The 17,306-nt window shown below is 56.1% G+C and overlaps 1 protein-coding gene across 1 annotated transcript in view; it reads right to left on the reverse strand.

Annotated features, from left to right (window-relative positions):
* Positions 1–17,306, reverse strand: part of SV2A (synaptic vesicle glycoprotein 2A) — a 110,177-nt gene that overhangs the window by 30,742 nt on the left and 62,129 nt on the right. The window contains exon 5 of the mRNA XM_075607622.1: positions 15,143–15,160. Coding sequence (XP_075463737.1) covers positions 15,143–15,160 — 18 coding nt within the window. The remainder of the gene's footprint in view (positions 1–15,142; positions 15,161–17,306) is intronic.

Raw genomic sequence — 17,306 nt, forward strand, 5'->3', positions numbered from 1 at the left:
GAGAGGGTTGGGGGAGAGAGGGAGGGGTGGGGGGGAGAAAGAGGGAGCAGAGAGGATAAGAGAGACGAGGGAGGAGAGGAGTGGGGGGGAGAGGGTGAGGGGAGAGGGGGAAAGAGGGTTAGGGGAGAGGGGGGGAGAGAGACGTGAGAGGGTGAGGGGAAAAGGGAGGGGGGCACAGCTGAAAGTTCGCCTAGGGTGTCAAATACCCTTACACCGACCTAGTGTGCAGCCAAAATAGCAGGTAAGTGAGGAGTTACGTCCAAGCTCAAACAATAAGTGACAACTTAAATACATTTTTCCTCTCAGGTAAAGGAGCAATCTGAGGGGTGTTGTTTTTTTACATAGGGCTGAAGCAATGGGTTTCCGAAGCTGAACTCCACTCATTTCAGCTCCGGGGACCCCCTGCTTCCGGAGATACTTACCTCCATATGGCGGTAAGCAGCAGTGTGGCCAGAACCGACTTCATATCAGAGTGTGGGATTTGTGTTATGTTTATATGTGAAGTCACATAGGAGTTGCAAGTACAAACATGCAAATATAACCTTAAAGCAGCAGTCCAAGCTGCCAGTTTTTTTTATTTTTATTTATTTCCCCCTTTAATATGCGCATCAATACAATCCACAAAATGATAAGTGATTAGCTAAGTTGTCAATCGATCCGTTCTCCTGTGATTGATTGGTGAAAATTCGGCTCGGGGGTTCACTAAATGGCAGCAGAAGAGGACCAAAGATGAAAGTTCTGTGTGGAAGATCATGTGACCAGGCAGTCACTAGATACAATTGGTGCACTGCTAGAGAGAGGGCAGGGCTCAAAAAGGGGTGTGCCAGAGCCTGTATCAGAAGAGGAAGGGGATGGGACTTTGTAAATGGTTGCTAAGGGGAAAAAAAGGATTGTTACATTATAATACATTCAAAATGTTATTCAGAGTTGTTTTAAAAAACAAATGCTACTAGTATTTTCCAATAGTACAGAACTGATTTATTAAAAAAAAAAAAACGTAGCATATTGCTTGGTCTGCAGCTTTAACGCGCATTCTCGAACAGATGAAGTTAATTATGGTTTTTAGGTTAAAAGTAGCAATTTTCCGTTGTTTTGGTTCCAGAGTCCTCTGCTCTGCAGGAGCACTTCCACGGTTCACTTATTGTTGTTGTACTCATGCTGCTGGCAGCGGTCCTTGGGAACAGACATGAAGCTCTGTGCTGAAGGGCAAAATTTGCACATGCCCATGCTCGACGGTTAAGAAATGCACTGTAATCTTAAGCCAAAAAGACACAATTATATTGTTATTTTAAATCAATTAATTATTAAAAGTTAATTCACGGGCATCAGTAGGGTGCCAGGCGGCTTCTCCAAAAATACTGGACACAATGGTGAAAGGTGCGACGCGCTCGAGACACACACGCACATACACACGCTCCTTGGCCCCACCGCCAGGCTCCTGACACTTCCTCCTGATTGGCTGCTGTTAGGTAATGCAGCCAATCAGGGTGGAGGAAGCTGCCCAGCCCCCTTGCAGCAGCCCTGCTCTCTCCCTGCGCGGGGAAATCCCGCGGCCCCCCAAGCCGGTCAGGTCACTATGTCCAGAGAGGTAATAACGGTATACACATACATGCCCAGTATTACTGCTAGTGTTTTACTGGACAGAGTGTCCAAATACAGGACAGTCCTGTTCAAAGGGCAGGGGGTGGCAAAGGGCAAGGAGGGGGGGTGGCAAAGGGCAGGGAGGGGGTGGGGGGGCAAAGGGCAGGGAGGGGGTGGGGGGGCAAAGGGCAGGGAGGGGGTGGGGGGGCAAAGGGCAGGGAGGGGGTTGGGGGGGGCAAGGGGCAGGGAGGGGGGAGCAAAGGGCAGGGAGGGGGTCAAAGGGCAGGGAGGGGGTGGGGGGGCAAAGGGCAGGAAGGGGGTGGGGGGAGGGAAAGGGCGAGGTGGGGGTGGGAAAGGGCGGGGTGGGGGGGGGGAAGGGCGGGGTGGGTGGGGGGGCAAAGGGCTGGGTGGGGGGGGAAAGGGCAGGGTGGGGGGGAAAGGGCGGGGGGGGCAAAGGTTGGGGTGGGGGGCAAAGGATGGGGTGGGGGGGCAAAGGGCAGGGAGGGGGGGAGGTGCTGTGCCCCGCCATTGAACATGCCCTTCACGGGAGAGGCGGAGAGAGCCGGAGGAGGGCTCTCAGGGATGGGGAGTGGCCTATGTGAAGTGAGAGCCGCAGAGAGCGTGCTCTGTGTGTGGGGGGGGGGGAATTTGTAGTGGGAGCGGTGTGTGGGAGGGAGAGCGCCGGGGAAGGGAGCAGCCTGTGGGAGGTGAGAGCCAGGGGAAGGGTGAGAGCCGGGGGGAAGGGAGCGGCCTGTGGGAGGTGAGATCCGGGGGGAGGTGAGAGCAGGGGAAGGGTGAGAGCCGGGGAAGGGAGCGGCCTGTGGGAGGTGAGATCCGGGGGGAGGTGAGAGCAGGGGAAGGGTGAGAGCCGGGGGGGAGGTGAGAGCGGGGGGAGGTGAGAGCCGGGGAAGGGAGCGGCCTGTGGGAGGTGAGATCCAGGGGGAGATGAGAGCCGGGGGAAGGGTGAGAGCCGGGGGGAAGTGAGCCGGGGAAGGGTGAGAGCCGGGGGGAGGGTGAGAGCCGGGGGAAGTGAGAGCCGGGGGAAGTGAGAGCCGGGGGGAGGGGGAGAGCCGGGGGGAGGGTGAGAGCCGGGGGGAGGGTGAGAGCCGGGGGGAGGGTGAGAGCCGGGGGAAGGGTGAGAGCCGGTGGAAGGGTGAGAGCCGGGGAAGGGTGAGAGCCGGGGGAAGGGTGAGAGCTGGGGGAAGGGAGCGGCCTGTGGGAGGTGAGATCCGGGGGGAGGTGAGATCCGGGGGGAGGTGAGATCCGGAGGGAGGTGAGAGCCGGGGGGAGGTGAGAGCCAGGGGAAGGGAGCGGCCTGTGGGAGGTGAGAGCCGGGGAAGGGTGGGAGGTGAGAGCCGGGGGGAGGTGAGAGCCGGGGAAGGGAGTGGCCTGTGGGAGGTGAGAGCTGGGGGAAGGGTGAGAGCCGTGGGAAGGGTGAGAGCCGGGGGGAGGTGAGAGCCGGGGGGAGGTGAGAGCTTGGAAGGGTGAGAGCTGGGGGAAGGGTGAGAGCCGGGGGAAGGGAGCGGCCTGTGGGAGGAGAGAGCGTGCTCTGGGGGGCCAATGAGAGCCTTGGGGGGGGCGGGACACAGGGGGGGGGGCAGACACACCGGCCAATGAGAGCCGTGGGAGGGCGGTGGGTTTTGTATGCATTTGGGGGGGGGGGGGAGGTTGTATATATTTGGGGGTGGGAAGTTTTTTTGGTATATATCTTGTGGGGGGAATTGTGTGTAGGGGGTGGCGGAATGAGTTAGCGTGGGGTAATAGACGGAGGGAGAGGACAGAGGGGGTGAGTGAGGAAAAGAGGGAGTAAGAGTGAGAAGCAGGGGAGAGAAATACATGCGAGGCGGGAGCGTGAGATGGGGTGAGACGGAAGGGAGAGAAATACATGGGATGGGGGGGGAAAGAGGGGGTTCGTAAGGGTGTGAAATGGGGGGGGGGGTGGCGGGCAATACTGCCGACACGGGGGAGGGGGGGTCCTGCTCAAAATGTTTGTCCCAGGCCCCATGATTTCTGTTGGCGGCCCTGGCTGCAGTGACAGCCATTTAGTGAACCCCGGAGCCGAATCTTCACCGATCGATCACAGGAGAACGGATCTATTACCAATTACTTATCATTGTGTGGATTGTATTGATGCACATATTAAAGGGGGTTAACCATGGCATTAGTATGCTGCGTGGCACAGAGGACAGGGAAATATCCGCATGTGGACCCAGAGGCGATGCGGCAATCATTGCATTCTGAGTCAGCAGCAGTGGCATCTGAAGCGTGGAATTTATTCAAATTGACTCACGGCACTGTGAACTCTTAGCCCTGCCGAGCGGCACTTTAATGCAAGCAGAGACGGAGCGCCATCTATCCGGAGAAACAAAGGGAGCCTTTGCAGGGCTGCTTTTAATGGGGAGCATCGGGGGTAATTGCCACGGATGTTGAAAATACAAGAGGCCTTACTATAGATCAATGCAGTGATGCTTCATAATATCTCCTCATTCCAACACTTTGAAGCCCCTTTACTACTGGAGACATAACTTACTGGTTGTCAATTTTTTATTATTTAAGGAACCCTATAAATTATATTGTGAAATTATAGCGAACCTCAACCCTCTCTAATAACGCGTCTGAGATCAGATAGCATTGTAAGGAACCCCAACGCTCTCTAATAGCGCGTCTAAGATCAGATGCACTATAAGGAACCCCAACGCTCTCTAATAGCGCGTCTGAGATCAGATGCAGTGTAAGGAGCCCCAACCGTCTCTAATAGCGCGTCTGAGATCAGATGCATTGTAAGGAACCCCAACCCTCTCTAATAGCGCGTCTGAGATCAGATGCATTGTAAGGAACCCCAACGCTCTCTAATAGCGCGTCTGAGATCAGATAGCATTGTACGGAACCCCAACGCTCTCTAATAGCGCGTCTGAGATCATATGCATTGTAAGGAACCCCAACCCTCTCTAATAGCGCGTCTGAGATCAGATGCATTGTAAGGAACCCCAACCCTCTCTAATAGCGCGTCTGAGATCAGATGCATTGTAAGGAACCCCAACGCTCTCTAATAGCGTGTCTGAGATCAGATGCATTGTAAGGAACCCCAACCCTCTCTAATAGCACGTCTGAGATCAGATGCCTGGGGTAACCCCTGTTGAAAAAAATCTTATCTAATCCTTATCCTGCAAGAGACCAAGGCCCAGATCCACAGAGATCCGCTAACTCAGGGCTCCCGCTAACCTCAGGGCTCCCGCTAACTCAGGGCTCCCGCTAACTCAGTTCTCCCGCTAACTCAGGGCTCCCGCTAACTCAGAGATCCCGCTAACTCAGTGATCCCGCTAACTCAGGGCTCCCGCTAACTTAGTGATCCCGCTAACTCAGTGATCCCGCTAACTCAGTGATCCCGCTAACTCAGGGCTCCCGCTAACTCAGGGCTCCCGCTAACTCAGGGCTCCCGCTAACTCAGAGATCCCGCTAACTCAGGGCTCCCGCTAACTCAGAGATCCCGCTAACTCAGGGCTCCCGCTAACTCAGGACTCATTAACGTCTTGTTATGAAACTCAGTAATGGACGTTATGTTCCCTGAGGATAATGTGAATCCACAAAGCTAATTTTATGCAAAAGCTACGCCCGTTAGTGATCTCATTAGCATAGGCTTAACGCCGCGTGATGTCAGCCCCGCCTTGCGTTCGCTTCAGATAACATGGCGTTAAGCCTGTCTCCCCCAAAGGCGGCGATCCTCCCATCCAGACCCTGGTTAGGTGTTTAGTTAAAGTTAGAAAAGAAAAGACAGGACAGAGCTCCGTAAATAAAATGATGGTAGTTAAATCAGACCTAGCTGTGGTCTTACACTTATGCAGACCCCGTAACAGACCTAGCTGTGGTCTTACACTTATGCAGACCCCGTAACAGACCTAGCTGTGGTCTTACACTTATGCAGACCCCGTAACAGACCTATATCAGGGCCTGGGTGTGAATAACGCCAAGTTTAGCTCTGATCCAACTAACGTAACGTTAAATCCCTGCGGTAACTATACTGGAGCGCTGGGGATAATGCGCTGTTACAGGGAACACCTCTTTTGCATATCAATAGCCCTAACATCCATTAGAGTTACCGCAATGCCCTCTCAGCACTTAGCATTGTGTTATTGCGCTTTGAAGATCCCTGTGAGCACTTAAGGAAACATTAACTTAAGTTAGCGCCTTGTTAAGTAAATGAAGGTGCTCTTTGGATCTGGGCCAAAGTGTCTATCCTTTCCACAGCCGGAGACATGAGTACAAACGGTGTCTCAAAGAGGCAATCCATGCGTTTCTTACATTTATTTTTTAATACAGGATTCAAGCAGGGGGTCTAAGGAACTGGACCCCATTACTGTCAGCTCCGGGGACCCCCTGCTTCTGGAGATACCTGCCTCCGTAGAGGGTGCTGGTAATCACTCCAGGGTTCACTATATGGCGGATTTTCAAAGCTCCTGGGCCCTGTGGGCCAATAGGAAGCCGTGACCTCATCCAGTGTAGCTTCCCATTGGCCCACGTGATGAGGGAGCTGAGAAGGACACCGGCGCCCCCTCGGAGAGAAGTATCTCCGGAAGCAGGGGGTCCCCGGAGCTGAAATGAACGGGGTTCAGCTCCAGAGACCCTCCTGCTTCAAATCTGCATTAAAAAAAAAATGAAAGGGGAGGGGGAAAAAAATACCTGGATTGCTCCTTTAACCCTGACCCTGCTGGAGGTCTGGCTCATATTTACTATGCAGGCTTCTACCATAAGACCCTGTCCATCATTAGAAGATACCTTACAGCCCATTGACTTGATAGAACTGTAAGGTATCTTATGGCAGAACACTGTTTAGTAAATATGGCCCAATGTGTCTAGCCCACTCGCTGCCTTGAAGAGCTTTTTTTGCCTCTTGTTTTTATTTCTACCCTAATTTATATATTTATAGGACAACTGCAAGCTTTAAGGACCACTCCGTTCCCTCCTGTGCCTCCTTTAGGTGATCTTCTGTTTTCCTATTTTATCAGTTAGCCCAGGGATGTGCAAACTAAGGCCCGCCACCTGGCCGGGAGGAGGAGAGCCGGGCGGCCCTGGTGTGGGCCGGGAGGAGGAGAGCCGGGCTGCCCTGGTGTGGGCCGGGAGGAGGAGAGCCGGGCTGCCCTGGTGTGGGCCGGGAGGAGGAGAGCCGGGCGGCCCTGGTGTGGCCCGGGAGGAGGAGAGCCGGGCTGCCCTGGTGTGGCCCGGGAGGAGGAGAGCCGGGCTGCCCTGGTGTGGCCCGGGAGGAGGAGAGCCGGGCGGCCCTGGTGTGGCCCGGGAGGAGGAGAGCCGGGCTGCCCTGGTGTGGGCCGGGAGGAGGAGAGCCGGGCTGCCCTGGTGTGGGCCGGGAGGACGAGAGCCGGGCGGCCCTGGTGTGGCCCGGGAGGAGGAGAGCCGGGCTGCCCTGGTGTGGGCCGGGAGGAGGAGAGCCGGGCGGCCCTGGTGTGGCCCGGGAGGAGGAGAGCCGGGCTGCCCTGCTGTGGCCCGGGAGGAGGAGAGCCGGGCTGCCCTGGTGTGGCCCGGGAGGAGGAGAGCCGGGCTGCCCTGGTGTGGCCCGGGAGGAGGAGAGCCGGGCTGCCCTGGTGTGGCCGGGAGGAGGAGAGCCGAGCTGCCCTGGTGTGGGCCGGGAGGAGGAGAGCCGGGCGGCCCTGGTGTGGGCCGGGAGGAGGAGAGCCGGGCTGCCCTGGTGTGGCCTGGGAGGAGGAGAGCCGGGCTGCCCTGGTGTGGGCCGAGAGGAGGAGAGCCGGGCTGCCCTGGTGTGGCCCGGGAGGAGGAGAGCCGGGCGGCCCTGGTGTTGCCCGGGAGGAGGAGAGCCGGGCTGCCCTGGTGTGGCCCGGGAGGAGGAGAGCCGGGCTGCCCTGGTGTGAGCCGGGAGGACGAGAGCCGGGCGGCCCTGGTGTGGCCCGGGAGGAGGAGAGCCGGGCTGCCCTGGTGTGGCCCGGGAAGAGGAGAGCCGGGCGGCCCTGGTGTGGGCCGGGAGGAGGAGAGCCGGGCTGCCCTGGTGTGGGCCGGGAGGAGGAGAGCCGGGCGGCCCTGGTGTGGCCCGGGAGGAGGAGAGCCGGGCTGCCCTGGTGTGGCCCGGGAGGAGGAGAGCCGGGCTGCCCTGGTGTGGCCCGGGAGGAGGAGAGCCGGGCTGCCCTGGTGTGGCCCGGGAGGAGGAGAGCCGGGCTGCTCTGGTGTGGCCCGGGAGGAGGAGAGCCGGGCTGCCCTGGTGTGGCCCGGGAGGAGGAGAGCCGGGCTGCCCTGGTGTGGGCCGGGCGGCCCTGGTGTGGCCCGGGAGGAGGAGAGCCGGGCTGCCCTGGTGTGGCCCGGGAGGAGGAGAGCCGGGCGGCCCTGGTGTGGCCCGGGAGGAGGAGAGCCGGGCTGCCCTGGTGTGGGCCGGGAGGAGGAGAGCCGGGCGGCCCTGGTGTGGGCCGGGAGGAGGAGAGCCGGGCGGCCCTGGTGTGGCCCGGGAGGAGGAGAGCCGGGCTGCCCTGGTGTGGCCCGGGAGGAGGAGAGCCGGGCTGCCCTGGTGTGGCCCGGGAGGAGGAGAGCCGGGCGGCCCTGGTGTGGCCCGGGAGGAGGAGAGCCGGGCTGCCCTGGTGTGGGCCGGGAGGAGGAGAGCCGGGCTGCCCTGGTGTGGGCCGGGAGGACGAGAGCCGGGCGGCCCTGGTGTGGCCCGGGAGGAGGAGAGCCGGGCTGCCCTGGTGTGGGCCGGGAGGAGGAGAGCCGGGCGGCCCTGGTGTGGCCCGGGAGGAGGAGAGCCGGGCTGCCCTGGTGTGGCCCGGGAGGAGGAGAGCCGGGCTGCCCTGGTGTGGCCCGGGAGGAGGAGAGCCGGGCTGCCCTGGTGTGGCCCGGGAGGAGGAGAGCCGGGCTGCCCTGGTGTGGCCGGGAGGAGGAGAGCCGAGCTGCCCTGGTGTGGGCCGGGAGGAGGAGAGCCGGGCGGCCCTGGTGTGGGCCGGGAGGAGGAGAGCCGGGCTGCCCTGGTGTGGCCTGGGAGGAGGAGAGCCGGGCTGCCCTGGTGTGGGCCGAGAGGAGGAGAGCCGGGCTGCCCTGGTGTGGCCCGGGAGGAGGAGAGCCGGGCGGCCCTGGTGTTGCCCGGGAGGAGGAGAGCCGGGCTGCCCTGGTGTGGCCCGGGAGGAGGAGAGCCGGGCTGCCCTGGTGTGAGCCGGGAGGACGAGAGCCGGGCGGCCCTGGTGTGGCCCGGGAGGAGGAGAGCCGGGCTGCCCTGGTGTGGCCCGGGAAGAGGAGAGCCGGGCGGCCCTGGTGTGGGCCGGGAGGAGGAGAGCCGGGCTGCCCTGGTGTGGGCCGGGAGGAGGAGAGCCGGGCGGCCCTGGTGTGGCCCGGGAGGAGGAGAGCCGGGCTGCCCTGGTGTGGCCCGGGAGGAGGAGAGCCGGGCTGCCCTGGTGTGGCCCGGGAGGAGGAGAGCCGGGCTGCCCTGGTGTGGCCCGGGAGGAGGAGAGCCGGGCTGCTCTGGTGTGGCCCGGGAGGAGGAGAGCCGGGCTGCCCTGGTGTGGCCCGGGAGGAGGAGAGCCGGGCTGCCCTGGTGTGGGCCGGGCGGCCCTGGTGTGGCCCGGGAGGAGGAGAGCCGGGCTGCCCTGGTGTGGCCCGGGAGGAGGAGAGCCGGGCTGCCCTGGTGTGGCCCGGGAGGAGGAGAGCCGGGCTGCCCTGGTGTGGGCCGGGAGGAGGAGAGCCGGGCGGCCCTGGTGTTGCCCGGGAGGAGGAGAGCCGGGCTGCCCTGGTGTGGCCCGGGAGGAGGAGAGCCGGGCGGCCCTGGTGTGGCCCGGGAGGAGGAGAGCCGGGCGGCCCTGGTGTGGCCCGGGAGGAGGAGAGCCGGGCTGCCCTGGTGTGGCCCGGGAGGAGGAGAGCCGGGCTGCTCTGGTGTGGCCCGGGAGGAGGAGAGCCGGGCTGCCCTGGTGTGGCCCGGGAGGAGGAGAGCCGGGCGGCCCTGGTGTGGCCCGGGAGGAGAGCCGGGCTGCCCTGGTGTGGCCCGGGAGGAGGAGAGCCGGGCTGCCCTGGTGTGGGCCGAGAGGAGGAGAGCCGGGCGGCCCTGGTGTGGCCCGGGAGGAGGAGAGCCGGGCTGCCCTGGTGTGGCCCGGGAGGAGGAGAGCCGGGCTGCCCTGGTGTGGCCCGGGAGGAGGAGAGCCGGGCTGCCCTGGTGTGGGCCGGGAGGACGAGAGCCGGGCGGCCCTGGTGTGGCCCGGGAGGAGGAGAGCCGGGCTGCCCTGGTGTGGGCCGAGAGGAGGAGAGCCGGGCTGCCCTGGTGTGGCCCGGGAGGAGGAGAGCCGGGCTGCCCTGGTGTGGCCCGGGAGGAGGAGAGCCGGGCTGCCCTGGTGTGGCCCGGGAGGAGGAGAGCCGGGCGGCCCTGGTGTTGCCCGGGAGGAGGAGAGCCGGGCTGCCCTGGTGTGGGCCGGGAGGAGGAGAGCCGGGCTGCCCTGGTGTGGCCCGGGAGGAGGAGAGCCGGGCGGCCCTGGTGTGGCCCGGGAGGAGGAGAGCCGGGCTGCCCTGGTGTGGCCCGGGAGGAGGAGAGCCGGGCTGCCCTGGTGTGGCCCGGGAGGAGGAGAGCCGGGCTGCCCTGGTGTGGCCCGGGAGGAGGAGAGCCGGGCTGCCCTGGTGTGGGCCGGGCGGCCCTGGTGTGGCCCGGGAGGAGGAGAGCCGGGCTGCCCTGCTGTGGGCCGGGAGGAGGAGAGCCGGGCTGCCCTGGTGTGGCCCGGGAGGAGGAGAGCCGGGCTGCCCTGGTGTGGCCCGGGAGGAGGAGAGCCGGGCTGCCCTGGTGTGGGCCGGGAGGAGGAGAGCCGGGCGGCCCTGGTGTTGCCCGGGAGGAGGAGAGCCGGGCTGCCCTGGTGTGGCCCGGGAGGAGGAGAGCCGGGCTGCCCTGGTGTGGCCCGGGAGGAGGAGAGCCGGGCTGCCCTGGTGTGGCCCGGGAGGAGGAGAGCCGGGCTGCCCTGGTGTGGCCCGGGAGGAGGAGAGCCGGGCTGCCCTGGTGTGGGCCGGGAGGAGGAGAGCCGGGCGGCCCTGGTGTGGCCCGGGAGGAGGAGAGCCGGGCGGCCCTGGTGTGGGCCGGGAGGAGGAGAGCCGGGCGGCCCTGGTGTGGCCCGGGAGGAGGAGAGCCGGGCTGCCCTGGTGTGGCCCGGGAGGAGGAGAGCCGGGCTGCCCTGGTGTGGCCCGGGAGGAGGAGAGCCGGGCTGCCCTGGTGTGGCCCGGGAGGAGGAGAGCCGGGCTGCCCTGGTGTGGCCCGGGAGGAGGAGAGCCGGGCTGCCCTGCTGCATCAACACTACAGCTTCCGGACAGCAGATGGTGCTGCAGAGCCCTCCATAGCCGCTCCTCCCTAGATCTCCTGTCTCCTGTGTGTGTGTGTGCGTGCGTGCGCGCGCGTGTATTTAGGATGCATATGTGTGTTCCATTCATTATGTGCATGTACAGTATATGTTGTATATTTAGAGTTTGTAAATGTTGAATATAAATGTGTATTTGCATATGGTATGTATTACACAAATGTTGCGTGTTTGGTATGTGTGTAAATGGTGTGTCTCTGTGTGTGTACACGGAGAATGCATGAGGTGATTGTGTGTGTGCATGGGGGGAGTGGGGTGCGTGCAATGTAGATTCCATGTTTATACTGTAGTTAGTATGTGGCATGTGACAGATTACTTTTGTATTAATCTGGCCCTCAGCTAATAACGTTTGGACACCCCTGTGTTAACCACTGTATGCATAATTTCATTCGTTATTTTTCTGCTGCTCCCCCATTTAGGGGGTATTATTACTATAATATCCCCTAAATGTAAAAATAAACAATATCATCTTGACATTTGCATAACCAAATAATTGTTGGTCACCGGTGTGACAGTAGGGGTAAATATGGCTGCTGTTAATAAAGGTTAAGCCTGCCATTACCCCTTCCTGTCAATAATACAGTGTATTATGCTATGTGGTTTATATATGTTATGTATACCTGTATTATGTCTCTGCCTGGTTCCAGCACCTCAGGGACCAGGGGTTAACTGTATTACTGGAGAATTGTTGCAAATCGATCTGTCACAAAGCAAAAGGAAAAAGCAGGCACTAATTCTCAGGAAAGCAAAAAGAGAGTTGAATGAAATCCAGGAGAGCGTGTGCCCATAAGAAAGAATGATTTAATGGAAACCACAAAAAAAATATACAGCTACATTACGGGGTACACAGACCCCCACCAACGCGTTTAGAGCGTGAGCTCTTTCTCAAGGCTATCCCTTAATTATTATCCAGGGGGTTTCATTTCAGGAAACATAATATGCATCAATTGAACTTTGCCATTTTTGTATAACATTTTGAGGCTTTTTTTCAGAGCACCACACATTTTTTCTATTTTGCAAATCGATCTGTGACCTTTCCCTGTGCTCAGTGTATGTTGCAGTTCTATCCACCAATCAGGGCCTGGGCACCTAGGCAGCACCCGGCCCTGTGTGTTTCCAAGTTATGTGGTTAGTTGTATAAAAAGGTGGGTAGGGAGACTCCTAGTTACAGTAGCTCTAACTCTGATTCAAGATTCAGCACAAGCTCCAGTTCTGGGGGTGATTGCCAGGTGCATACACCGAGCTCCCGTGCTGGTCTCAGGCCTGACAAAGGCACTGAGTGGGGAGCAGAACAGGGGAAACCTATGCAAGAAGGTCCCTGCAACTAGGCCTGAAGGGAAGCCCCAGTCTCCCCAGTTAAGTGTGTGTGTTGTCTGTGTATTTGTACTGTTGTGGATATATTTTTCCAATAAATTAATTGTATAAACTCTCGTGTTCCTGTCTGGCGATATTAATCCCTGGTATAAGTCCTGGTCTCCTGTGACAACTGGCCATATAATTGTCAGGTGAAAAAGTGCAGGCTGTGAGTTTGACTCCGACTTGTAGGCTACATGTCGGAATACATAGGTGTAACCCCTAGTAAGATGTATGTAGCTGACAGACATACACTGCCCCCTGTCTGCAATAGGAAACAACAACTCCCAGCATGCTGTGCTGCATCATGGAGTCACTTCCGGTTCAGGCGGATGTGACTTGTGATGGGCAGGGCCTCAGCCAATGAGATTGGAATCTGGAGAGGCAGGACTCTCAAAGGAGATCTCGAAGAGTCCCTGGCAAAGCACGCAGGGGCAGATCTGCGCAAGCCTGAGAGATCTCAGGACTGAGTGTTGGTAACCTGGAGACAAGTCTATGCACTGCCCAGGTTAGCGGACGCTGGGTGGAGGGAGGGCAGTTAACCATCACTAGTAGGCCCAGCAGAGCATTTAAGTGAGAGCTGCAGGAAGAACGCTCAATGGCAGAGGGGATCCTCAAAGGAAGCCAAATAAAGGGGTACTTAAGCATTTTGCGAAGTACAGGCCTGCTGCACAAATACATAGTTTAGAGCTCCAATGGTGTTTCTGCACCATTACACCAGCCTTGATACCCAGGACTGTGTGACCTAAGCAACAAACACTGATATACACCCGCGCAGTGTTTAGTGAGGAGTGTTATGATACTGTATTAGATGAATACATGTAATGATCCTTCTGTTATGGATCATAAGGTACCAGGGTATCCATTACTACGTACTTTATAAATACTGTTATACTATACACATTACTGTAGCCTGCTTCCTTTTTGTCTGACCTAAAGTCACGTGTCGAACATCACATAGAGAAGGAGGACTCAGGCCCTCACCTCAGCAGTAAGTGTTGGTCTGAGGCAAATAAGAGGGGTTACAGAGGCATACACATTCTTAATGGCATGTCTGTTAGATTTTCACTAATATTCATATTAATTATATTGTAATTAGGGTTGATTGGAATATAGGAACAGATGCCACACAATAATTATTCTGAGATGCAAAGGAACGTTCTGTAGATCTTTTTACATAGGTCAGAACCTATAGAGAGACAGGGAGGCCATACAGCTGTGATGGGATGTCTGGAGAAGGGCCAACGAGTGATAGGTAGGTCCTATTGACGACTACATGGTAAAGCTGATGCAATCAAATGTGATAATAACATGGGTAGTTCCTTATACGTACAAAATGAAGTGTGACATCAGTGTTAAGCTGGAGGACACATGATGGTACCATATTCGATCATAGTGTTGGGAGAAGGAAGAACGGAGTAAGGCCTATTTGATGTATACAAGTTGGTTTTAGTCGGGAAAGGTAGCCACGATAAGAACACAATAGCAGGACAGAACGGATTTCACCAGAAAAAGAACGATTATGCAATCTCTTTGAAAATAATATGACTTATTTGATGTCCTCGCCATTTATCTACAATTTTTGAATGTAAGTAAATATCTTTAGAATCGAACGTTTCTTTTGTGTGCTAAAACCAGAATACAGAGTTTTTTTTTACTGTGAAAATAAGAGATAGCACACTTTACAATGTCAATTTGACAGCAGCATAACTGAAGCTAGTGATCTATAAGGATGATAAGCCCCAAACGAGACACTCCATTTGCTGCATTGATAGCAAAGTGGGATTCAGAACATTTGCAAGCTCCTTCCCACTCCCCCTTTAAATCTCCTGCAATCACAGTAATCAGTGCATCTCTGATGGCTGTTTCAGGGGCAGGTTGCAGCTGAAACATAAACCCAATCATTGCCTGCAAAGTACTTGCCTTGGACACAAGTGTTAATAAATGTGCAGGTATCCGGCATTCCGGCCGCTTACTGTCTGCATGCTGGGCGCCTTTCAGAGATATTTTGCTCTGCTTGCATGTTTATTTTGATGCTGTTTCTCCGTGGCTGGCACAATATGCGGCCTTTCATTCCAGACGCGTTTTGTTTAACGATAGGAATGTGAATGTGTCTGACTAGAGTAAAACGTGGAACCCAGAATTGTGTAGAAATTAACAAGTAAGGCCTCGTCCCCACTGCTTGCGGCTGCGCGCGCTACGCTATGGGGCCGGTCCCTGTTACTACCTGCGCGCTCCTGCAGAAAGCGCGACGTGCAAACCGCCTTTCCCAAAAGACAAGAATTTTGTCTTTTGGCGCGGCGGCCGAGGGATGGCCACGGCCATCAGCCAATGGGGGCGAACCAGCCGCATGATGTCATGGCTGCGCCCCCACCACGACCATCCCCCCACCCACGTCGCGATCTGCTCTTCTCTTGACGCGCGACCCAGACCACAGATCGCGGCTGAAACTGGTGCGGGCGCCGCCAGGCGCTTCATCGCGGGCGTGCACGCAGTGACTGGGGCCGTAGCATGAGATGTCCCAGTGTTGTGGTTTGACAGACCTTTCAATTTTATGGTGCTCTTTCCTAACCTTGGTCCTGGAGTGAACTAGACTTTTTTACAAGTATATGATAGCACAATCGTTCTTCATAGACTTGATGTGTACGCTAGGAAACCTTATAAGTCTATTCTGTGAGGATTCGCCGGGTGCACCAACAGAGAAGTTTCTCTGACTTTGCTGGGTGCACCAAGATGGCCGCTGAATCAGGAAGCTGCTCTCCTCCTGGAACTGGTAATTGGCTGCATCTGCCCCACGGCCTTAAATGGCAGCCAGTTAATCACAGCCTTTGCCCGAGCAAGGTATCCTTACCCTTGTGCTCCCGGACCCTATCTGTTCCTGCCCTATTCCTGTCTTGCAGCTCTATTTCTCTTGCCTTGACCTTTGGAACCGTGACCCCGACTTTGCTGCCCCACTCTGCCCAGGATCCTGGATCCGGATCTGACCATTCTTGCCTGTCCAGGCACCAGATCAAGGGTCAGTTACTATACACCCTACCTCTGCCCTGCAGGTCTGTTTCCTGGACCACAGTTAGCTACGTACGTAAATGTAACATATTCAGAAAAAAGATTGACACAATCTATGCTCAACCCAGGTAAATTCAAGGAATCAATAAGAGAAAACAAAAACCTAAAAGGTCAGAAAATCCTGTAGCGGCTGTGCTTTGAAGAACGTGTTCCCTGTTCTTCACACCCGATGTAGGAGGCTTATTCCACAAAAACATAAACAAGCAAGTTTAGTATATTATTAATTATTAAAACAATGAAAGACCAACACTAAAGAAAATCTATACAAAATATTGTACCGATGGTATTTAACCCCAAGCGGCTGAGCACAATCTTTCCGGGCCCCTCCAATCTTTGTTGGAGAAAATGTGGTCAGATTGGTGACCTAAAACATATATGGTGGTCTTGTCCCAAAGTACAGAGATTCTTGACCATGATCCAAAACACTGAATATAACAATCCCACCAGACCTAGTGAATATCATCCTGGCTAAGGATATGGAAAACGGAGTTCACATATTCTCACGGCAGCTCGCTGCGCTATTGCAGCAAGATGGAAAAATCATCTAACTCCCATCGTTGAGAATGGTGGAGAGCAGAGTGGAAGAGGTAATGGAGATGGAAAGGTTAACCGCTTTCCTAAGACACAAGAGCCGAACTTTCCATAAAACATAAGACCCATGGCTTTTCAGATCAGCCTTGACTAATGCCGAGTTTAGATAGATTTGTTGTTCCATGATGGGACATAAGAATAATGTTAGGTAACCACAGAGCTGATATTACTGTCTTGATTGATACATGCATTGTTTTACTGTAATTGCCAACCTGCTAACTACTGTTATCTGTCAACCTTTGGTGTTCCCCTTCCCCACCGTTAATCCTTTTCCCCGTCCCTTTTTACTTTTTGTGTACCCCTTTACCCCATTACCCCAAAACGAATAAAAATGTAAGTGATAAAAAAACAAAACAAAGAAAGCCCACAATTGTCACTCACGTATAATAGAAGGCATGAGCAGCTCCGATTCATCAGTCATGCAGTAAGACGTATAGTGAAGTGTATCAGTACGGCTTATGATGGGTATGGAGAATTCAGAGCAGCGTCCATCTGGAGTCCTGTCCCGGTCAAATGAGGGAGGCTCTCCTTTCATCCGCACTCCTTGCTCTCCATACATGGCCCATTTTTCAGTTTCCTTCTGCCTTTGCGTTCCAGTGACACCACTGTGTGATGATGAAAACACTCCACCAGCTCCTCCCTACGCGTTTCGCACTGTCTTGCTTCGTCGGGGCATAGGATTATCTTCACTAGACGTCTTGCTGCTTGATTGATGAATCTGAGCTGCTTATTCCTTATATTATATGTGAGTGAGAATGTGGGGCTTTCTGTTTTAACGAATGAATAACAATTTCTTTTGAAAGTCTATTCAGACATCGTCTCAAACGTGCTTGCAAAAATCACATTGTTACCAAAACGAAGATGCCAATGGTGGATTCTTGCAGGCACATGTCTTTAATGAAGCAAATTAGAAAATTACACCAGTGCTCCTGTTGAAAGGGAAATCCTGCAGTGTCCCAAATAACCATAGACTACACATAGAATCAGAAGGGTGTTTTATCAGTAATAATATCCCAAATTTTGGCTGCCAAGCAGCCATCGTCAAGGCGAAACGTTGGATTTTATGGCTGATTAAACACCTGTTTTTGCACACAAGTCTGTTGTGCCCTGCTGATTCTATGTGTACCAAAATGAAGATGAGCAGACTTGCGTACGGTTTGCACTGGATGTGTGGTCCAGCTGTTCTTCCATCCATTGACTTTCACAAGCCTTCCGCATAATAAGGGAAATGGGCTTTCTCTCCTGTAGAATGTCCGCGGAGCCAACTTGTCAAACAGCCCAGAAATAGGTGGATAATACCAGGCTATACTGTACCAGTGAGCAGGAAGCAGCGTGATGGTGCACCTAATACAGGATGACCTACTTATGATATAGCAATAAACAGAACCA

Source organism: Ascaphus truei, chromosome 7, assembly GCF_040206685.1.
Source record: "Ascaphus truei isolate aAscTru1 chromosome 7, aAscTru1.hap1, whole genome shotgun sequence".
Classification (NCBI taxonomy): domain Eukaryota; kingdom Metazoa; phylum Chordata; class Amphibia; order Anura; family Ascaphidae; genus Ascaphus; species Ascaphus truei.